This window comes from Paramisgurnus dabryanus, chromosome 1 (assembly GCF_030506205.2).
Source record: "Paramisgurnus dabryanus chromosome 1, PD_genome_1.1, whole genome shotgun sequence".
Classification (NCBI taxonomy): domain Eukaryota; kingdom Metazoa; phylum Chordata; class Actinopteri; order Cypriniformes; family Cobitidae; genus Paramisgurnus; species Paramisgurnus dabryanus.
In genome coordinates this window covers 59,979,999-60,004,368 of record NC_133337.1, presented here as the reverse complement: position 1 = coordinate 60,004,368, position 24,370 = coordinate 59,979,999, and the positions used below count along the sequence as shown (strand labels likewise).

The 24,370-nt window shown below is 36.9% G+C and overlaps 1 protein-coding gene across 5 annotated transcripts in view; it reads left to right on the top strand.

The window, feature by feature from the left end:
- Positions 1 to 24,370, top strand: part of ccser2b (coiled-coil serine-rich protein 2b) — a 158,837-nt gene that overhangs the window by 116,304 nt on the left and 18,163 nt on the right. For 3 of the 5 annotated variants that reach the window (XM_065242656.1, XM_065242653.1, XM_065242657.2), the window contains exons 7-9: positions 8,612 to 8,692; positions 18,224 to 18,310; positions 21,987 to 22,088. In XM_065242656.1, coding sequence (XP_065098728.1) covers positions 8,612 to 8,692; positions 18,224 to 18,310; positions 21,987 to 22,088 — 270 coding nt within the window. The remainder of the gene's footprint in view (positions 1 to 8,611; positions 8,693 to 18,223; positions 18,311 to 21,986; positions 22,089 to 24,370) is intronic. The other 2 variants (XM_065242655.1, XM_065242658.2) reach the window with 1 other exon arrangement.

Below are 24,370 nucleotides of genomic sequence, written 5' to 3'. Positions count from 1 at the left end.
TGATTTAACGTGAAATTAGCATGATTAGCATGATGCTAGCATGATTAGCATGATGCTAGCATGATTAGCATGAAGCTAGCACTATTTAGTGTGCAGCTAACAAGATTTAACATGAAGTTAGCATGATTTAGCATGAAGTTAGCATGATTTAGCATGAAGTTATCAAGATTTATCATGAAATTAGCATAAAGCTAGCATGAAGCTAGTATGACTTAGCATGGAGCTAGCTTGAAGCTAATATGACCCAAAGACCCAACCCCCATGTCTCTATGATGTTCAGATCCAGAGATATAAGGCTTTGTTTATTATGTTGCTAGGGTGTTCATATTTGGTTGCTAGGGGCGTGGCTTAATACCTCAATAAGAATCCTAAGAGACTGATTGGATGCCTGAGTAAAATGAGCCCACCCCTATGTCTCTATGACACTCTTGTGCAAAGATATGCATCTGGGCTTTTTATAATGGTAGTCTATGGGAGATGTTGCTAGGGTACCCAAAATTGTTGCTAGGGGCGTGGCTTAATAGCTCGGTGGTGATCCTAAGAGACTGATTGGTTGCCTGAGTAAAATGAGCCCACCCCCATGTCTCTGCGACACTCTAAAGTGAAGATATGCCATCTGGGACGTTTTTATTCCCTTTTATGGGCATGTTTCCTGCCCCATTATAAGTCAATGGGAAATTTTGGGGGCCTCTTACACCCCAGGGGTACAGCTTACACCCCATTGTGAGGTATGTTCTTACACAGCCTGTCAGCCTCCTTAAATGTGATAAGCCACAAGTTTCTACAAGTTTCTCACTCACAGCTATGACCCGTCAAAGTTTGTCTCAATGTTAAATCAATGGAAATTTTGGGGTGTTCGAGCCCCCCGTTTAGGAATTTGGAAGGTCCCATCAGTTAGAAAAGATATAGCACACTAAGTCAGACCAGTCTGAAGGTCTGTGGAAAATTTGGTGCATGTAGCTTGAAAGCCCTAGGACGAGTTAGTGTCAGAAATTTTGGGGTAGAATAATAAGATATAAGTTTAATAGCAATAACAATATATTGGCTTTTTCAAAGCCAACATAACTAGCATGATTCTAGCATGATTAGCATGAAGCTAACATGATGTTAGCATGATAAGCATGATAAGCATGAAGCTAGCATGATGCTTACATGATTAGCATGAAGCTAGCATGATTAGCATGAAGCTAGCAGGATGCTAGCATGATTAGCACGAAGCTAGCATGATACTAGCATGATTAACACGAAGCTAGCATGATTCTAGCATGATTAGCATGAAGCTAGCATGATGTTAGCATGATTAGCATGAAGCTAGCATGATGTTAGCATGATTAGCATGAAGCTAGCATGAGGCTAGCACAATTAGCATGAAGTAAGCATAGGTTAGCATGATTAGCATGAAGCTAACATGATTTAACGTGAAATTAGCATGATTAGCATGATGCTAGCATGATTAGCATGATGCTAGCATGATTAGCATGAAGCTAGCACTATTTAGTGTGCAGCTAACAAGATTTAACATGAAGTTAGCATGATTTAGCATGAAGTTAGCATGATTTAGCATGAAGTTATCAAGATTTATCATGAAATTAGCATAAAGCTAGCATGAAGCTAGTATGACATAGCATGGAGCTAGCATGACGCTAACATGACCCAAAGACCCAACCCCCATGTCTCTATGATGTTCAGATCCAGAGATATAAGGCTTTGTTTATTATGTTGCTAGGGTGTTCATATTTGGTTGCTAGGGGCGTGGCTTAATACCTCAATAAGAATCCTAAGAGACTGATTGGATGCCTGAGTAAAATGAGCCCACCCCTATGTCTCTATGACACTCTTGTGCAAAGATATGCATCTGGGCTTTTTATAATGGTAGTCTATGGGAGATGTTGCTAGGGTACCCAAAATTGTTGCTAGGGGCGTGGCTTAATAGCTCTGTGGTGATCCTAAGAGACTGATTGGTTGCCTGAGTAAAATGAGCCCACCCCCATGTCTCTGCGACACTCTAAAGTGAAGATATGCCATCTGGGACGTTTTTATTCCCTTTTATGGGCATGTTTCCTGCCCCATTATAAGTCAATGGGAAATTTTGGGGGCCTCTTACACCCCAGGGGTACAGCTTACACCCCATTGTGAGGTATGTTCTTACACAGCCTGTCAGCCTCCTTAAATGTGATAAGCCACAAGTTTCTACAAGTTTCTCACTCACAGCTATGACCCGTCAAAGTTTGTCTCAATGTTAAATCAATGGAAATTTTGGGGTGTTCGAGCCCCCCGTTTAGGAATTTGGAAGGTCCCATCAGTTAGAAAAGATATAGCACACTAAGTCAGACCAGTCTGAAGGTCTGTGGAAAATTTGGTGCATGTAGCTTGAAAGCCCTAGGACGAGTTAGTGTCAGAAATTTTGGGGTAGAATAATAAGATATAAGTTTAATAGCAATAACAATATATTGGCTTTTTCAAAGCCAACATAATAAGATTAAGATGAAGAACAGTATGTTGGCTTTTTCAAGCCAACATAATAAGACGACATAATACTGTCTCTCATCCCATCATTGGTGTCGTTAGGATTTACCCCCCCAAAAAAATTCTTCTTTATCCCCATAAAAATGTTGCTATGTTAGCTCCATAAACTGTGCATGGATTCGTGATTGCTTCAGTCCTCTATAAATTTCACAAGAAAACAGCAGCAGGGCAGACTCTGGCTCTTCCCTTTTAGTCTGCGACTTTCAGTGGAATACTCCAATAAGGTGGTGGAGCTAGAGGGGGCCCAAATTCCCAAATTTAATGTGCTACTTCACTACCTCCAATAATTCATTTACCGTGAATCGATGTGTTTATTGTGTTTAGTATTTACCTGTTGAAGTCTCTGTCATTAAAGTTACAGTAGCTAAATAAGAAAAGAAGAAGTGAAAATCTCACTGCTATGACTGGCTTACTGTAACTTTGTAACCAAGATTTATCCATATTTATTTTAAATAAACTAAATTAGATTTAGCCAAAAACGGTGTTAAGTTTAAGGTTTATCGGGGAGATTAGATTTTATGAAAAACGTTTATGAAAGTTACTACAGTTAACATGATATATTTTGTTTTTATTAACAAATCAGAAGTGAAGAATAGAAAGGTTTTAAATTCAACATTACATTATGTATACATCTGTGCCAGTAATCCATGCAGTCATTGCAGTATAGGAAATTTATCTAATTTGGGGTAATATACTCAGCAATCATAAGATTCATTCATGCTTTTTGATACAGGTTTCACATTATTTTTTTTCATGGACTATGGACCCCGTAAAGTAGCCTTGGCCACCCCATTTAATTTTAGCTCTGCCGCTGTTCGTATATAGGCCTAACCATACGCTGTGTTCAAACTATTTTTTATTTATTTATGTATTCTTTTTTATTATAACCTCATTGGGGGGCTGAGCTCACTTAAAATGAAAATCCTAGAATTGCCCCTGCATCCCATCATAATGAGTCATTCCTAGGTTTGTGTCCTGTTTTTCACTTTTATCTCTTAGGTTTATTTCCCTGATATGTTGAATTTCCAATGTATCAGCCGATCATTTGAGGGACTGCTTCTTCTCATGTGACTTCCGAGTGACCCCCTAACATTTGCTCTGTTTCAAAAAGTCCACTAAAATGCAAAAGAGCTGAAATAAATATAGGTGCTGCTCAAGTACATACTGTAAGGTATGATTGATGACAGGCCATTGAATTATTCAAAAATAATTATTTTTGAATAATTCAACACATGGGAGTCAATTATTCCGCTTATAATATCAGGGTTATCACACCATGGGCTCTATTTTAAAGATCTAAGCGCATGGTCTAAAGGGCACAGCGCACAGTCTTAAAGAGTTGTTACTATTCTCCTAATGAGTAATGGGTGTGTTTTGGACATAACGTGCAATAAAACAATAAGAGTCTCATCTCCCATCCCCTTTAAAAGCCATTTGCGCTCGTGCCATGTCGATTCCCTTTTTAGATGGCAGAATTCGTAAATTGAAAAACTAAGAGGAGGAAGAAATGCTTTTGTGAGTAGGAATAATTTGTGCTTCTCATCTAAAGCCTCCATTGCTAATTCCAAAATGAGAGAGAGAGAGAGAGAGAGAGAGAGAGAGAGAGAGAGAGAGAGAGAGAGAAAGAGAGAGATGCACTTGTGTTTTTATAATGTTTTGTTTAATTTTTAAATATAGGTAATTTTCACTTTATCTTAGCTCAGTGTAGATTTTTGATGGGAGGGGGATATTCAAGAGCTCAGAGGAGCGTTAAGACTCCCACAGTCACACTTCAGACTTTACAGGCTTTTGATGGGATAAAAGGATGAGTGAAATGGTGAGATGATAGAGAGATCAGAGAAGATGATGGGAAAATTCTCCCATTGGTCCATTTCTTTTTATCATGGTGCCCATGCACACTAAACTTTATAGTTTTTTAGTGTGTGACGTTATGAAGAGATATAAAGCTTAAAAAAGAAAACCTTCCAAAATATTTTACAGATACCATTATTCAAAGAGTTTTCCTTCTGTCAGCTGTCTGAGAGTCTGTGATTATTAAACATACATTTAAAAATGTAACTGTGTTTCAAGCAAGACATGGATTGTCACTATGTTAAAGGAATAGTCAATTTTCTTAAAAGAAAAATCCAGATAATTTACTCACCACCATGTCATCCAAAATGTTGATGTCTTTCTTTGTTCAGTCAGGAAGAAATTATGTTTTTTGAGGAAAACATTTCAGGATTTTTCTCATTTTAATGGACTTTAGTAGAGCCCAACACTTAATACTTAACTCAACACTTTACAGTTTTTTTCAACGGAGTTTCAAAGGACTATAAATGATCCCAAATGAGGCATAAGGGACTTATCTAGCAAAATGATTGTCATTTTTGACAATAAAAATAACAAATATACACTTTTAAACCACAATTTCTCGTCTAGGTCCGGTCCTGAAAGCGCCAGCGTGACCCCACGCAATACGTCATGACGTCAAGAGGTCACAGAGGACGAACGCAAAACTCTGCCCCAGTGTTTACAAGTGTGTTGAGGACCGTTCCAACGTTGTTGTATGTGGAACGATACTAATTAATGTCTTTGTGTCAGTTTATTGTTTAAAATGGTCCGCAAATGTGCGTTTTATATATGTAACACGTGACCTCTCTACGTCACTACACATTTACGCGAGGTCGCGCTGGACCGGACCTAGACGAAAAGTTGTGGTTTAAAAGTGCATATTTTTTATTTTTCTTGTCAAAAATGACAATAGTTTCGCTAGATAAGACCCTTATGCCTCGTTTGGGATCGTTTAAAGTCTTTTGAAACTCCGTTGAAAAGAATTGTTAGGTGTTGAGTTAAGTATTAAGTGTTGGGCTCAATTAAAGTCCAAATATGAGAAAAATCCTGCAATGTTTTCCTCAAAAACATAATTTCTTCTCGACTGAACAAAGAAAGACATCAACATTTTGGATGACATGGTGGTGAGTAAATTACCTGGATTTTTCTTTTAAGAAAATGGAATATTCCTTTAAATATGCATGGATTCTTTGCTCTTTGTAAATGTAACAAATGCATGGCAGTTTTTAAAGCTCCCATAACACACATCGTTTCTGCTTATCTCATGTTAATCTTGAGTACATATAGAGTATTATTACATCATTCATATCTCTGAAGAGTCTTTAGTTTTATCAGATTTATAAAAGACAGGTCAGCTTTAGCGAATGTTTCTGTAAAAACCCGACCCCCCTTGTACCTACGGGAGGAGCGAGTCACAAGCAAGCAAAACTGGGTAAATTATGATTTACTACAAGATTGTGTAATTTACATTATATGGACTTAGCGCCGATGTCCAACATAACACAGAAGTCTTTCTTGCCGCATGCTTACTTAACTCATGACCCGGTTGGGACTTTTTAAATGAAATCCAGCGTTAAGCCAACACACATGCAAATCTCTGCTGCTACCACAGATAAACAAACTTTGTACATTTATCCATAAGTCTGGCTTACTTCTTATATCCACACTTGTGCCATTGTTGAGTCTTGTTATTAGAAGATAAAAGCTGTCACGTGAAGTAGTGTTCTCGGTTCTCGCTTTCTCAATGATTGACGTGTGGACGTGCTTTTCTGAAAAGCTGCCCATAAAAGAAATGATACATAAGGTCTGCCCATGCTACGTAAGATGTACCCATGTTCCAAAAAAAAACTTTCAGAAACTTGTACGAACCCTGGCGAAGTGCATACGGCACACAAATACTCTAAAACAGGGGTTTTCAAACTTTTTGTGTGTGTGGACCACTATTTGTAATCAAGAATTTTCGCGGACCACCTCATAATACTAATTATAAAATATGTCTACACAAAGTCCTGAATTAATCTGCACATCTAAATAGTCTTACTAGCACTAAAACTATAACTGGTCATCGCATCAGTACAACAGGTTTCTTAACCTTATATCATAATTATTTATATACATATTCTTAGTGTTGGGAAAGTTCACTTTCTACATGAACTAGTTTAGTTCACAGATCACAAATTTTAAAATGAACTAGTTCAGTTCATAGTTCATATTTGAAAATGTTAAACTAGGTCACAGTTCCAAAAATGAACTAATTTATAGTTATTTTTTCCCATATTATTTTTTTAAATGATTGCCATTATAGCCCATATAGAACCACCAAACAGCAATTATTTGATCAGTTTTAACACTGAAGCTAAATGCGTCAGATTTCATCTTCATTTCCAACTTTAAATCCTTATGCAACCAGCATTTACATTAGCGTTGACTGTCTTTTAATTTTTGTATTTGCTTACACATACCTTGAAAGGCTAGCTGGGTGGGGGTCGCACCCCGGGCGAGAAGCGCTGCGAGGCATTGCGTGTTTGACAACTCGCAGGTATTGCACACCACACGTGCACGTTAAATAGCGTGAGCTTAGTCAAAGTCTATTTCAAGATCCGGAATATGCGTTAGCAGCCTATGTTAATCCTTAACGATTTAGGACAAATATGATGTTATTTAATGTTAAACTATTTGAGTTCCGCGGCAGGAATTTCAGAAGCGTCTGTGTTGTTGTGATGACGCATGCTGCGTGACTGGTGAACACCGAGTGGTGGCGGTGTTGCCAGATTGGTTGTTTTTTCCGCTACACATTAAGGCCTGTTTACAGTGTGTTTTAGTCGGGTTTTCGCCTGGAAGAATATACAAATCTGGCACCCTATTGAACGACGTTAAACTGAGAGAGCGTGCCGTTCACAGGCACCAGAATGAATGAGTTCACAGTAACGTTTATTAGGCAGCAGTACACGTTCGCCCAAAATATGAACGAGTTTGTATATTAAAATATAAATATTCTTATTTTGCCTTTTCACGGACCACCTGCAGTACCCTCACGGACCACAGTTTGGGAATGGCCGCTCTAAAACATATTTTTTTAGACATTACGTATGTTTAACAGGAGGAATCCAACTCTTAAACTGTGTTAATAAGTCAGAATGCATGAAATACCGTTAACCCCCCCCCAAGTAGTTTTAAAGGAAGTATTTGAGGTTACATGAAGTTATTGAAATTTATTTCTTATTTAAATATTTTAATAAGTAGTACTCCATTCTAGGCTTGCCGCGATAGTCTGTGAAACGGTGATAACCGGTGCTTCAGCCTCTCACCGGTTATATCACTTGCCCACCGCGACACCGTCTTTCACCGTAGTTTTGATATTTTCGTGTAATTAAATCACTTAGTTTCGTTAGAGAGAGCAAACACTTACACCTGAATGTGTCTGCTGACTGAATTCAGCGGAGCTGAACGCGCGTCATGTCACAGAGCAGCAGGTGTCAGATTTCATTTATTTCTGTCAGAGTTTGCAAGGCGAGCTGACTGACCAGATGATGGCAGAAGCCGCGTGCTTACTCGTTTTTGTTATAATATACATATATGATGTTTAATATAAGCGAGATAGTTTTGTTGTTGTGTTTTTCATCAAGAAAAATATTAAACCCATCATTCAAGCAGCGCTTTTATGGAGAAGTAGCCGGTTGCTCTGCTTGGGACTGGCGGGTTCTTTGAGAATTACCTGCGCACATTGACTCAATCACTTAAGTAAACCAGCTGTTGCACTCGCATTGCACGCAAATTCATAGGCGATTTAACGCAGCTTCGCAAGAGCTGCATTTAAACAGTTGCGTAATTCAAAAGTGAAAGAAAAATGTGCACGTCTGCATGCACATTTATAAGCCCCTCCGACTCGGTGATACCGGAATCACCGAGTTTGTGACGCGCCGATTAACCGGTGGGAAAATTACGTCACCGCAGCAACCCTACTCCATTATAAACTATATTATGAACATAGTCTAGGGTGAAGTACAAAAAGTTACACAATTTTTTAAATCATATAATAGTGAATTAAGTAATACTCCAATGCCAAACTAAATCTTTCAATCTTGTCCAGATATTGAGTACTTGGAGGTATTTAAAAATTACTTCCTAATTCAATGATGCATTAGGTAATAATATAATAATACTAAAGGCCTTCCTGCCTCAAGTAAATCCAAAAATCCCCCTCACACTGTGGGTGTTGATAATTTGTATGTTTTTTTTTTTCTTGATTTAGATGGAGGCAGACAGTTCAATTGAAGAGATTTTAGAAGTTCATACCCCAGAATCAACTGACCAATCTTTACTTGAAGAAAAGGTAAGACCTTGTCTGTTAATGTTTGCATTTTTCAAGTGGAATTTGCAATTGAAAGCAAGATTATGTGTTATTTTTCTCTATGTAGAAAAAGGTTTTTACTTATTTAGAGCCACTGTGGAATTGACTTTTGCAGCGCACTTCCTCATATTATCATCATTATCGACTTCTAAGCATTCTCTTGTTAAGAACAAAAAAAGGTCTTGCATTTCACTCTTGTATATGTTTAAGTAATTAAAAAAAAGGTTAAAGTTTATTTGTCATTTGCACGGATACATTCCTTACAGAAAAGCCACAGGTTACATATTGTGACCCCATAAGTTTATACAGTACATGAAAATGTACATAGGATTTACACCAAAATGTTCCAAAAGCATACGTGGTGATCACGTTTCCCGTCATATATGGATTAACTTGTATCTAGATTAACTTTTTTCATCATGAATATAGCCATAGATGATGGATTGGCGTTATGCAAACAAACAAACAAACAATTTCATGTGTTTTTGTACATATACATTTTATGTTGTCCACATGTGATCACATATGACTGAGCACAGTGGGTATTGAAATGATGAGGTTATAATGCAAAAGTAAATAATTGGCATTGGCTGCCCAGTAAAGTAAAGTAAAGTACTATGTAATAATTTATTACATTATGCTTACAGGTTCACAAAACCAACGGTTTGCTTTTGCGTGTGATGGTTATGTCATGCGTAACATCAGACTTAGTAAGCAGATAGACTTCCAGAGCTTTGCCTGTGAGCAAATATATAAGCCCATATGTTCAGTCCTCCTGTGACCATTCCCATTTCCCAGCCATATGTTTAGAGTGGCAGAGGAAGTTTTCAATGAGCTTTTGGAAGTGATTTTGGATTTCTACCAAAACACCTTCACTACTAGGGAAGCTATTGATAGCAGGTTGTTGGGGAGTGGCAGTCATTCTTTGGCATCCTGAAGATATCATGCTTCATGTTGTCACCGGTTTAGCTGACCTTGGTACTTTGTGAAATTATTTCCCAGAGTTAGCTTTATTTCGCTGTCCTGAGAGGAAGTTATAAATCAGCACCTTAATGTCAGTCTTTGGGGTTGCTTGTGGCAGTTGGCTGGGAATGAATTCACCTCCTGTCTACTCAAATTTTAGTTTTTCATTCATTGCATCCCAGGCCACTACTCATTTGCATTCTTTGAATCGAAACAAAAAGCTTCCTGATATTTTTTTTACAAAGGCATTACTCTCCGGTTAGCTATCACACTTCTGCTGTCGCTGTTTAAGGATGATGATTAAACAATAATGCCGTTTCTATTCACCACACTTAAAAATTACATATTACTTTACATTGCTAGCACACAGGCTTATGGGGCATACATTACAAACATGTGTTCTTGATTTCCATAGCTGATAAAAAAGATACATTTTGTACAGCTATCTAGAAAAGATACATTTTTAATGCTGGGCATAGTTTGGAACCCAAAGGCAGTCTTATAATTTATAATTTTTTGGCACAGAAGATTGATAAACTGTGAAATAACATTTAGAACAGGAAAGAGAGGGAGATACATTTTGATTTGACAGGTGAGCACACTTCATGTCCTTCCAGTCCAATTTCCAGTCACATTGCCAATTTCCATTTCTGTTGTACCTGTCAAAACTGAAATTTTGTTACATTATCAGTTGTTAATAGGTTCCTGATAATACTATGGGCAAATTTATCAAAAAAATTAAAAAAGGAAATTGCCATGCTGGCCAATACGATTATAGTGCCAAAACTTATGCAGCAGTTCAACTGACACTGAAATGTAATAAAAACTCTTGTGTAAGAAAATACTTTCACGCCACAGATTCAGGATATCCCATTTTATATCTCCCATGCCATAAATAATTTCAGCTGTTGCGGAATGAAAAAACAATAACCTCCCCGTGCTGTTCAATATTATCACTTTTGGAATGACCCTTCATCCAATCCGATTTAAGAACTGGAAGTAACTGATCTATTGAGCAATTCCACGCAAATGTCAACCTGACCATTCTGACTTTTTGTAGTTAGATAAGTGCAGCTTACAGACGTAAGCTGATAAAATGTGTCAAAAACCCACCAGCTTGACCAGGCTGGATGACCAGCTCAACCAAGGCTTAGAGGTCCAGCTACACTCTTAACTCTTTCCCCGCCAGCGTTTTTAAAATAAGTTGCCACCCAGCACCATCATTTTTTATAATTTTTAAAAAAGTTTAAAGCCTTCCAGAAAATGTTCTCCTTTGAATATATAAACAAACAATATATCAAATGAAAGAACAAACCCTCTGCTTTAAAAAAAAAAAAAACGTTTCATCCTACCTTCAATAGTTCTTTTTTTATCACCTCTCAAATATGGGAAGGTTTCTTCAAAAACACCCAATTTTGAGCAAAAAGCTTTTGACCAAATGGAGAGGATCAAAACAGGCCAATTATAATAAGAAAACTGCAAGAATTGGACAGCTATAAGTGATGGATCATGTAAGCAGGACTTTTTATTGTTATGGATGAACATGTTAAGAAATCGGGGAATATAACCATTGACGATATATCTGACTGTGATGAATTTAAGAGGTATGATTTTGACAATGAAATTGATCCGGATATGCATTACTATAGCAATCTTGATATAAATTGTAATTATTACACAGAACAAGAATTTAATAAGAGTGTGGAAATGCATAATGCTCTGTCCGTTATACATTTCAATAGCAGAAGTATATGCAAAAATTACTCGGCTATCAAAGAATTTCTAAAGTCCCTTAAAAAATTTACTATAATAGCTATATCAGAGACTTGGCTTGATGATGGCAAAGTGGAGGATGTGGGTCTTGAGGGATATGAGCTGTATACCACCAATAGGAATAACAAAAAGGGCGGAGGAGTTGCTTTGTATATAGATCAATCATTAAGAAGTAAAATTGTAAAAAATGTTTCATATAGCATAGACAATGTTCTGGATTGTGTAACAGTGGAAATTGAAGTTGAACACCTTAGAAATATAATTATTAGCTGTGTGTATAGACCGCCAGGAACAAGTTTGTCAATATTTAATGAAAAAATAGCAGATTTGCTTAACAACATGACTACTGATAAAGTACAAATTTTGTGTGGAGACTTCAACATTGACACACTTAATCAACGTGTCTTTAAAGGTACTTCTGAGTTTATAAATATAATGTACAGTAATCATTTATGTCCACTCATTGATAAGCCAAGTAGAATTACAACAGAAACAGCAACACTAATAGACCATATTTTTACCAACAGATTTGAGGGAAAAGTTGTCGGGGGCTTGTTTATGTGGGATGTTAGTGATCATTTGCCAGTGTTTGCAATATTTCCAAATTATTTCATACGAAAAAACGAATCCCAGAACATTAATAAATTTGTAAGAAGTTGTACACCAAAAAATATTGATGAATTCCAAAAGGAACTTAGTAATCAAGATTGGCGTGATGTTTATGTAGAAAGTGACGTAAATGTGGCATATGATACTTTCCTGAATAGATTTATTGAACTGTATAATATCAACTGCCCCATGAAGATGACCCAAAACCAAGAAAACAATTCAGCAAAAAAGCCATGGATAACCAAAGGCATTGAAAAAGCATCCAAAAAGAAGAACATGCTATATGCAAAATTTGTGAAAAATAGGACTATTGAGTCAGAAAAAAAATATAAAAAATATAAAAATAAATTGGTAAGCATTATCCGAAATAGTAAAAAGCAATATTTTGATACACTCTTAGAACAGCAAAAGCAAAGTATGCAAGGAACTTGGAAAGTACTAAACAAAATTATTAAAAAAACAAATAACAAACGAGAGTGTCCAAGTTATTTTATAAATGATAATGAAGTACCTATAAGAAATCCAAAGGAGATAGCAAATGAATTTAACGATTATTTTGTTAATGTTGGTTTCAATCTGGCAAAAGGAATTACTGATACAAAAAGTAAAAACATAAAGAGTTTTGAATATAATATCAGGAACTCTTCCTCTATGTATGTGTCTGACATTACCAAAAATGAAATACTGGAGATTGTGAATGGTTTCAAAAATAAAAGGTCAACTGATTGGACAGATATTGATATAAAACTAGTTAAAAATATAATACATTCAATATTAGAACCCTTGACTTATATTTTCAATTTGTCCTTTTATTCTGGTGTGTTTCCAGATCAGATGAAAACGGCAAAAATTATTCCAATTTATAAGAGTGGTGATAGTCATTTATATTCAAATTATAGACCAATTTCATTATAATCTCAATTTTCAAAAATACTGGAAAAACTTTTTTTGAAGAGGCTTGATAGTTTCATAGAAAAATGCAAGATATTAAGTGATGATCAATATGGATTCAGGAGCGGTCGATCGACTTCAATGGCAGTAATTAAATTAGTTGATCATATAGCATCTGCATTAGATAAAAAGTATTTTACTTTGGGTGTTTTTGTCGACCTCAAAAAAGCTTTCGATACCATAGATCACAAACTATTAATGAATAAATTAGAACAATATGGTTTTAGAGGCCGTGCCTATTCATGGTTAAAAAGCTATCTTGACAACAGACACCAGTATGTATATTTTAATGAGCATCAATCAGAAATGCGTAAAGTAACTTGTGGTGTGCCCCAGGGTTCTTTACTTGGTCCTAAGTTGTTTATTCTTTATATTAATGACATCTGTAAGGTATTCGACTTGGTAAAATGTGTTCTATTCGCAGATGACACAACACTGTATGTATCTGGGGATAATCTTCACCAAATAATTAGTGATGTGACTAGTGAACTATCCAGAATCAAGGAATGGTTTGACCGAAATAAATTATTTTTTAATCCAAGTAAAACTAAGTATATTATATTCGGTAATCGACAAATTGAAACTAGCATGAGCTTAAAGATCGATGATGTCGCACTAGAAAGGGTGAATGAAAACAAATTTCTTGGAATAATATTAGATTATAAATTATCCTGGAAACCACACATCGCTCATGTTCAATCAAAATTGTCCAAAACAATTGCTATATTACATAAAACCAAGTATCTTCTAAATACGTCTTCTTTGTATATGCTGTATTGTTCTCTTTTTGTTCCATATTTGTCTTACTGTGTTGAAATATGGGGGCATGCTTACATCACAAACACAGATCCAATTTTTATTTTACAAAAAAAAGCCATAAGGATAGTCAATCACTCACCGTATAATGAACCGACAAACTCAATATTCTGCAAATTTAAAGCAATGAAATTTCCCGATCTAGTTAGTCTGAATACTGTTGTCTTTATGTTCAAAGTTAATAGGAAAGTAGTGCCTGAAAATATACTATGTTTGTTTGAAAATAGGGACCTGAAATATAACCTAAGAGGAGAGAACATGTTTAAAAAACAAATGGTCAGAACAAATCTTAAAAGAAATACTATTTCGGTAAAAGGGGTCAATTTGTGGAATGGTCTCACCGATAAACTTAAGAGGAGCAATTCCATTCATTATTTAAAAAAACAATTTAAAATTTTAATTTTTGATCAATATATGAATACTTAAGAAAATTGTTTAATTGCTGTGCATAAAATAAAACAATGCAAGTAATGTATGTGTATGTATATGAATATCTGTATGTATGTATGTATGTATATGTATGTATATGTATGTATATGTGTATGTATGTGTATGTATGTATGTGTGTATGTACGTATATGTTTATGCAGGTATTGTTTATGTTTAATCTTGATGGGTAGATGTTGTTTTGTAAATAGGGTAGGCGCAATAAGCCGCGGCTTCAGCCTACACCTGTTCGGTTACTATTTTTGTTTGTATGTAATGAATTTTCTGTATATATATTTTGTTTAGTAACCGAATAAACAAACATTCAAAAAATTTAATTTTTCTGAAGGTATTTTGATAGAGATCAGATGCAGAGCGATCTTTAAAACATACACCGAGTTCTTTCTATTTCACGTGAGGCGCTACTTCCGGGTTGTATAAGATGCAGAAATCCGGAAATTCTCGTCATTGGCAGGGAAGTGTTTTCTCTTAATTGATGAGTTACCTTGTCAATGGCGGCGAAAGAGTTAAGGGGGTCACACACCAGACGAGAAGCGTCACCTCTAGGACAACTCGGAGGTATCATATACCGGAAGTGCACATTAAATAACGCAAGCTTAGTCAGATAGCATCTACTTCAAAATGCAAAATATACGTTAGCAGCCAATGTTAATCAATAATGATTTGGGACAAATATGATGTTATTTAATTTTAAACTATGTGAGTGCGATTTGAGCAACTTCCTGAGTCGTAGCTGGGCGCCACGGACAGGCGCCACCTGTCGGCGCCGGTGTGCGTATACTCATGGAAAACAATGTGTTAGATTTTTTAACTTGCACGTCTGATGTGTGACCCCCTTTAGAATGGATGTGTTAAAAACAGCACATTAGTGTTGATTCTGGGAAAAGCCACTATTTGTGTTGTCCCAGAATCCACCTATCTCTGTGTTATTATTGAAACAACATATTTTGTGTTTTAGTTTAACACAAAATCAACAGAAAATGACACATAGGGCCCTATTTTCACGATCTGAAACGCAAGTGCGAAGCGCAACGTGCAAGTGAGTTTGTGGGCGGATCTTGGGCGCTGTTGCTATTTTCCCGGCGTGAGAAATAACTCTTGCGCCGGGCGCAAATCAATAAGGGGTTGGTCTGAAGTAGGTTCATTATTCATAGGTGTGGTTTGGGCGTAACGTCAAATAAACCAATCAGAACGCTATCCAACATTCCCTTTAAACGCAAGGGCTCAAGTTCCATGGCGGGTTGCTATTATTATGACAGATTTACCAGACGCACGCCAGGAGCGGTTTACAGCCGAGGAGACCCACGTTCTTGTAAGAGCAGTAGTTGTTTTGAAGTTGTTTTGTATGGGGATAGGAGAAACCCGCCCAAATCAGCGTAGGTTAAACAGGCGTGAGAGGAAATAGCCACAGTCTCATCAGCTGGCATCCCCATCGTTGCGCCAAGCGCTACAATGATGTCAGGAGACGGGGGAATACCAAGCTTGCCAGCATAAATCGGGCACGCCGTGTAATGGGAGGTGGATCTGCCTCTACACAGACGCCAGCAGAGGACATTGCTGCGTCCCCCTCACCGCTGAAAAGATTTGGGGGCTTTGAAATCGGACCCAAGAAACGCAAGCAAGGTCCAACCCCTAAGTACTCTTACAAATCAAGTTCATATACATTAAGGTTTCTTATGAAAACATTTTAATTATTATTTACATAAAATAAATGTAATACAGCCACACAACAAACTTATAAAAATATTTTAATCATTATTTGCATGAGAATTTTTTAACGCAGCCACACAATAAATAAAAACTATCACCACAATGCTCACCACTATGATTCCCCTTATCTCGTGTATATATATTTTTTAGGGTAACAATTTATGATTTGCAAAAATAACTGTTGCATCTGTGTAGATTAGATTCAAAGTGTATGCGCGTTGTGCACGCTATACATTATGGTCAAGCATGCGCCCTTAAAATAGCATAATGAACAACGCGCAACGCACCACTGACTTTAAACTTTTTTTTTTTTCTGGTCAGTGGCGCAATTGTTTTTTGAAACTGCAAAATAGCATCAGGGATGGTTTGCGCCAGAACACGCCTCTTTTTTTGCGCTGAACCGCCCAGGGAGCGCAAGTTCATTCCCTAGTTTGCAGACGTGCGTCTGTGGAGGCATCACTGACAAAGTCAATTGCGCTGGGTGCAAGATAGGGCCCATAATGTGTTAAAAGCTTAACACAAAAAGATTAACACATCCTTTCTAAGAGTGTACTTCCATCTTAAACCAGCTAGGTCCTGCCAACCAGCTAGCTAAGCTTCCAGCCTGGTCAAGTTGGTTTAAGCTGTTGGGTCAGCTGGTCTCCAGCCTGACCAGCTAACACCAGCTAAAAGGTGTCAAAAACAAATCTAAAGTCAGCCTGCTACACCAGCTTTACTTTGTTTTCTGATGTCTGGACTGTTAATACATTCTCTGAGAAATCAAATTTAAATTTTTGACTTAAAGATGTCACATCCATAACCCTGGAATCGCTCTATTATTATACACCTAATGATTTAGCACATTGATTTTTTGTATGTATATTTGTTTACAGCCCTATTCTTAGGCTTTTATATTTCTCACATATTTTACAGATTTTGCCTTTGGCTTGTGTATATTATTCACCATGCAACCTCCTCTGTCGGCTTTCTGTTATCTTTTGCTCTTAGAACATCAAAAAAAGTGTCTGTGCCATAGTCTTTTTAAAGTGAGCCATATTCTGCCTTTCACAGCTGCCTTCTAAAAGGCAGCACATTAACTTAAATACCTGGACTATTTTGGAACAGTCTACAGTACAGTACATAGATAAGTTTGTGCGTCATGAATATAGCACTTCTCATCCGAAGGAGACTCGCATTTGATTTCAGAAGCTTTAGAGCAACACTCAGCTCATGAAGTGACAGTAAAAAGCATAAAAATGCAACTCGCACAACATAATTAGGTGCAATTGTCTATTTTATCTTACTTTGTCTGCATCTCGGAATATTAAATTGAGTTTCTGGGGGATTCCCCTTACAAGAAAAATACATAGATAGATACAGAGCCGGCGCCAGACCAAAACTATTGAACTTCGACCGGGGCGTGAGCGCAAGCTGAGCTCCGCTGCGCTCGCGCTTTGCTTGACGCAACAACAAACCGCCCTCGCGCGGCGCAAACCATTGAAATGAATGGGTTTTATAGCGCAGCGCACACCGCGTCCTAGCTATAAAAAAGACGCTTTTACCATAATCACGTCTTAATGCTGTTAACGGTCTATAGCCACACTTCACATTTAAACTTACGTAATTTAAAACAACGCTAACTTACCTTTAAAATAGCTGAAGACGGCGTGTACGAATATTAAACTTCCTTAAAACAGTGTCCTGTAGATTTGAAAATTCCACCTCGACCTCTAATCTCTGAGTTTGAGCCAGTCTGTGTTTGCATGAAGTCGGATGAAGCAGGCGGTGCTGGTTCGTTCTAAATGTTCTAATAACCATATTTTACACGATCCATAAAATGCCGCGAAAAAACACGTTGCTAGTATCAAGGAACAAATATGCTAAAGACGTAAGACAGGTGAGACGCGGCAATATCCAATCAGAGAAACTGGTCTATTTTAATTAAAGAAAACATATATCAACTATATTTTCCTCATTTGATTACATTACAAGTCATGAAACATTCAATATTTCATTTATTTGAATTATTCTTGATATATATTAAATTAATAAAAAACTTTGTAGGGTTGCCCCCCCTTGACGCCGGCCCTGGATAGATATCATAAACAGTTTAACTGGGAACATGCATGATACTTATACCACAAAATGATGGATTAAATAACTAAAATTAATTTGTACACTTGATATCTAGTCACATCTAAAGTCTACATTTTTTCAAACAAATACATGTAATAAATTAAAATGATGTCTTGTGTTATTCTTTAGGTAGCGCTGCTCCTGATAGAGCTGCAGGATCTGAAAACTGAGCTCAGAAACAAGGAGAAGATTATCACTGAACTTTCACAGCAGGTGGTTTGTGTTTTTGCCTCTTATGTTTATCTATAAGTCTTTGTACATGCATGATCCTTAACTTTAAATAAACCAAATCAACATCCAATGGTTTGGGGCCCTTAACCTAATTTCATTTCTGATGTGAGTCTGTTCAATATGCAGACGTCTGTTCACATTTTCATTACAAGACGAGATTTTTTTTAGAGTTATGAGTATATTGGTGTCTACAAGTGGATTCAAATTAATCATTTTTTTTAAAGGATCCTGGTTTAAAAACTGCTGTAGTATGTGGTCTTAATTAAACTTATTACACGGCTCTCTGGAATGCTTGATTCTGATTGGTCAGTTGAGACATTTGCAGGTTCGTTCTTTTCGAATAATAACCGCTCCAAAATAATAACGCATAGCCGGTACTACTTTTACGAGTAAGATCGCTCCGCGCCAATAAAGATTACTGTTTGTTTGGCGCCATCTTGTGACAAACACTGGACAACCACGACAAGACACAGAGAGCTTACTGAGACTGAACTTGACAAAATAGAGCATGACAGCTACGAAGCCAACACACAAAAAATACAGAATGGGCATTAAAACTTCTCAAAGACTGGCTAAAAGAGAAAAAAATGGAGACAGACAAGTATGAAGCAGAGGATCTTAATAAGGTATTACGATCATTTTATGCATCTGTGCAAAGTTTCGCGGAAGGATAAAAATGTTAATTTAAAACAAATATGCCAATAAAATGTTTCAAATTCATATTCATGTCCAGTTTTTTTTCTTATGTGATAAGTAGCCGTGTAATAAGCGGGATAATGTAGAGTCAGCCGGTAGTTATCGGGAAATAAGCCCCTTCAGTGTGATACAAGACCCTCCGCTTCGCGTCGGGTCCTGATCACACTGTCGGGGCTTATTTCCCGATAACTACCGGCTGCCTCTACATTATCCCTTACGTATAGTTCTGTCTAATACATGTACTAGTGCCAAATGTAGGTGTATATTGGTGAGCTATGTTGTACTGTATAAAAAAAACTTCTATGAGATCTATGAGATGCCCTTAGAAAATGCACAAATGAGTTGATATTGTTAGGCTTACATTAATTGCCACATAAATTGCAACATCTCATAGCATTAAATGAAATCTAACATTAGATAGGCCCTTAGCACTACAGAACGTGAATCAGAAAGGCCCAGTTTTCTGTAAAATCATAGTGTATGCATACACTGCTTTTATTCTTCATTGACATGTCCTTTAATCTAAGTCTTTCATTTCTCATGTGTGTGTTTATAATAATTATACTCATTATACGTTCATTTCTATTTTCACAAATTTGTTTTACCTAAGGAAATTGAGGGTGTTTTATGATGGAGACAATTCAGTTGATTCCACTCTTATTACTGCAATGCAGGGCTGCTATTAGGAGGGAATTTGCTTGTAAAGTCTGACATCACAAGCTACAATTTCGAGGTCCAGATGCTTCATGCCTTAAGCAAATTAATGCATTTAAGCACCTAAAACATTTGATGCATAAAATATTGTAACAGTGGTGATATTGTGTTTAAAACATTGCTCGTTACTCATTAGATTATCACAGCAAAAGACTTGATATAACTTCAAAAGTGCGGTCATCAAAGCTGCAATTTGCATTTCACCTTAAAGGGATAGTTCGGCCAAAAATGATATTAAACCCATGATTTACTCACCCCCAAGCTGTCCGAGTTGCATATGTCCATCGTTTTTCAGACAAACACATTTTCAGATATATTAGAAAATGTTTTAAATATTTCAGTTAATTAAATGTGAAGTAACGGGGTCCACAACCTTCAAGTCCAAAAAAGTGCGTCCATCCTTCACAAAATAAATCCAAATGGCTCAAGGTCTTTTGAGGGTAATCCGCGCGGTGTTGTTGTAGAAATATCCATATTTAAAACTTTATTAACGTAAATAACTACCTTCCGGTAGCAGCGCCATCTTAGACTCCTCTGTATTCAGGAGAGAGTATTAGCTTAATGTACGCCCTTTTTTTTTAGTGACGTATGACAAATTCGGAGGGCGGGGCACAGAGCAGCAGCAGAGTAGCCTCCGTAGGCTGCGTAAGCTCTCATCCTGAATGCGGACACGACTAAGATGGCGGCGCTACCGGAAGGTAGTTATTTTCGTTAATAAAGTTTTAAATATGGATATTTCTACAACAACAACGCGCGGATTACCCTCAGAAGACCTTTGTTTATCATCCTGGAGCCGTTTGGATTTATTTTGTGAAGGATGGACGCACTTTTTTTGGACTTGAAGGTCGTGGACCCCGTAACATTACATTTAATCAACTGAAAGATCTAAAACATTTTCTAAAATATCAGAAAATCTGTTTGTCTGAAAACGATGGAAATATGCAACTCGGACAGCTTAGGGGTGAGTAAATCATGGGTTTAATATCATTTTTGGCCGAACTATCCCTTTAAATGTTTTCATATGTGATCCTACGTCAAAAAAATCTCTTGTCAAAATACAGTTACGTTGTTCAAAATCTGCAAACTGTTCTCCACATAAATCATACGAGGTGAAATAAATCAAAAATGCTAAGAGTTCACCCCCCAGATAAAGCTGGAGCACCTGCATAGTTACTTTTCGTGACATCATGGAGGACCGCTGTTGACATGAGTACAGATGACGCAGACAATTAAAGAGTTAACTTTTTAAACATTTTTTTAGTGACTACAACCCATTTTTTGTCTAGGTTTAACTGTTCGGTTTTACAGTGTGTAGGCTATGCTGTGAAATTCAGAAAAATCAACTAACTTTTATCTTCATACAGAAATCCCAGATGGCCAGAAAGTAATTATTATTTTATAAATCGCTAAAGTATCGTTGTCCGGGACACCCTGAGCTTCAAGAATGTAGTGTACACTGCAAGTTTATAAATATAGCCTAAATGTATTATATGAATAAATAGCGCTCATAAACAGCGGTTGAGATTGTTGTCTCATACTTTATGAAGTGAGTAAAGGAAATTGTAGATACCCAGGGACATTCCCAGAGCCCTGTGATTGTAGGGGCCTGTTATCTTGTTGCATCACTTTTAGGTTTTTCTCAAATTTGTAAAGAATAATCATTGTTCCTAATGATTCTTTACATTACTGAAATGTAGTCATGATAATTTCAATGATTTAAAACATTTAAATAAAAACAATAAGTGAAAGAAAGTACAACAAATCAATACTACATAATATTGTAATGTATTATTTGCTTTTTGTATTATTTCTAGCAAAAACTCTTAGGGTGGATTTTCCAGACAGGGTTTAGGTTTATGTTAGGACATTTAAAAGTTTTTTCAAACAAACCTTGCAATAAACAACACTGGTGTACATATTGAGACAAAACAACGGCACCTATATATGTTAAGATATATCAGTGCATGGTGTTTTTAAATTAAGGCAGCTCAAACATGCATTTTAGTCTGAGACTAGAATATGCCCTGCCCTGAAAACCTCCCCTTAGGGTTAGTTTTTTTTTAGAAACATAAAATACCTTACAAAATACATTACTGGTGTGAATCTTGAGAAAACAATGACACTGATACATTTGAAGATATGTGAGTGCAAGGTGTTTTCAGTTAAGACAGCTCAAAGTCTGAGACTAGACTTAAGCCATGTTCAAGAATTAAATACTTAATTTGTCAGTGTTTATTTTTCTTATTTATAGTCTTCTCCAGTGAAGTGTCACTGCAGTCAGGATTCAGAGAGTCACAGCAGGTCTGTCGAGCTCCAGGACAAGAGCACTCAAACCCCATGGAAATCACCTAATGTAAGTATACATGCATAGAGAAGCTTTAGGGCACGTGTTGGTCACCGTTATCACCAAGTGCATGATTCATCCCGCTAGACAGATTTTAAAAGTGAGGTGAGTAATTTCACCACTAGCATCATCAAACAAAAATGCAAACAATTGTGATTATTGTCAAACGGATAGATATGGTTTCAAAGTAGTTTAAAAGAAATTTCCCAATGTGTGTCAGTGTTTAAGGGTGCGCCAATTTCGTTTTTGGGTGAACTATCCATTTGAAACAGATGTATAAACATGTCGACAGTTTAATTCAATTCATTTGTTGTCTTGTGGCACTAGTTGACCTACACTGTAACAAACAAAGCTGATGAAGGCATTTATTCCTGCTATCGCACCTCTTGCAAAAACAGTATTCGTTAAAGCATTTATCTCTAAAACGGGAATAGTTTAGTTTTGACTTTAGGGTGGAGGCTGATGTGGTGTTTCGAGTGGTTCTGAAAAAAGTTAGTTTGGAGTCTAATGCAGTGTCATTATGAGAGGAAAATGAGCATGTAGGGTGCTGCCGGAGAGAGTGCAGGCCGACCTCACGGTTAATCACAAACGCATAGGCTGTTGGCTACTTTTGTGATTGAATTTGTTCACAATCTTTTCACATTTGAAACCAGGTACGCGAGGAGACTGGTGAGTAGATGTACAGTAACAGGAAAAAGAAAATTGCTGTTTCTGAGATTTACAGCCCCACGTCCAACCTCACCTGAAGAACCAAATAAAAGTGGCAAAAGAGGGAGATGAAGTGAGGGTAGAGGTTATTGTTCACACAGACCCAGCAGCAGAAAGAGTTCAGATCAAAAACAAGGCAAAATGTTTCTGTCGCAGCCACTAAACCGCCCAGAGCCAAGCAGAACTGCCCGCGTGACATTAATTTAATTTGTGTGTTCGTAGTCGAGTGATCGGGGTCTGGCCATAAGCACTAAAACGTCCAGTTCTTAAGGATAAAAGTTTTCCATTTGCTCTTTAATACCTGGGGATTTTTTCCCCAACAATTGCAGCTGAGTAGTGAAAATACAAAAAACATCTATACTAGTTTGACCTGATTTTCAAAGGCCTTGGAAAAGCGATTGAAGAAGGGCTGTTTTCACTCATTTTGAAAGAAAGCAGGTATTGTATACACAACAACAACAACACATGACACAATAACAGCCCAACATATTACGAGTTGGACTGTTGCTGCTACCACCTTTTCTTATTTCCTTTTATATTCCTCTTTATCTTGATATATTTCTTTTTATTCCTACAGTAATTTATAGTCTATTGCATTTTGTAAAGAGAATATGTCAGAATATGTACCCCAGCTGTCACTGGGGTGATACCCTTTTAAAAAGTACAGCTTTGCACCTAAAGTGGTGGGTTTCCACACTGGGTCTAGATCAGTGGTCTCCAAAATGGTGCCTGCAGGCACCAGGTTGCCCACACAGAGTCTGTGAGTTGCCCACCAAAGCACATTCTATAAATATTTATTTATTTCATATTTTTATATCAGCCCGGTATCTTTTTATATATATTAACATTTAAACAATGATAAAACATATCAACAAGTTAAAAAAATCAACAGGTACAACTAAAGTTTTGTGGAGACTATATAAAAAAGTAGCCCCCCTGATTGTTTTATCCATTAGCCCTTGCTCACAAAAAGGTTGGAGACCCCTAGTCTAGATTAAGCCAGGACTAGGCCTAAATTATTATGGGGCGGTCTCCCAGACAGGGATTAGACTAGTCCTAGACTAAAATAAATGTAAGAGCTTTCCAAACTGAAAACAACTTGCACTGACATATCTTAAAATACATCTGTGCCCTTTGTTTTGCCTCAAAATGCACGCAAGTAATGTTTTTAGTAAGGTATGTTTGTTAAAACTAGTTATATTTCCTATTAAAATAAGACCTAGCCCTGACTTAAAGGGATAGTTCGGCCAAAAATGATATTAAACCCATGATTTACTCACCCCCAAGCTGTCCGAGTTGCATATGTCCATCGTTTTTCAGACAAACACATTTTCGGATATTTTATAATATGTTTTAGATCTTTCAGTTGATCTTTCAAATGTAATGTTACGGGGTCCACCCATAGTCCACGACCTTCAAGTCCAAAAAAGTGCGTCCATCCTTCACAAATTAAATCCAAACGGCTCCAGGATGATAAGCAAAGGTCTTCTGAGGGTAATCCGGGAGGTGTTGTTGTAGAAATATCCATATTTAAAACTTTATTAACGAAAATAAATACCTTCCGGTAGCGCCGCCATCGTAGT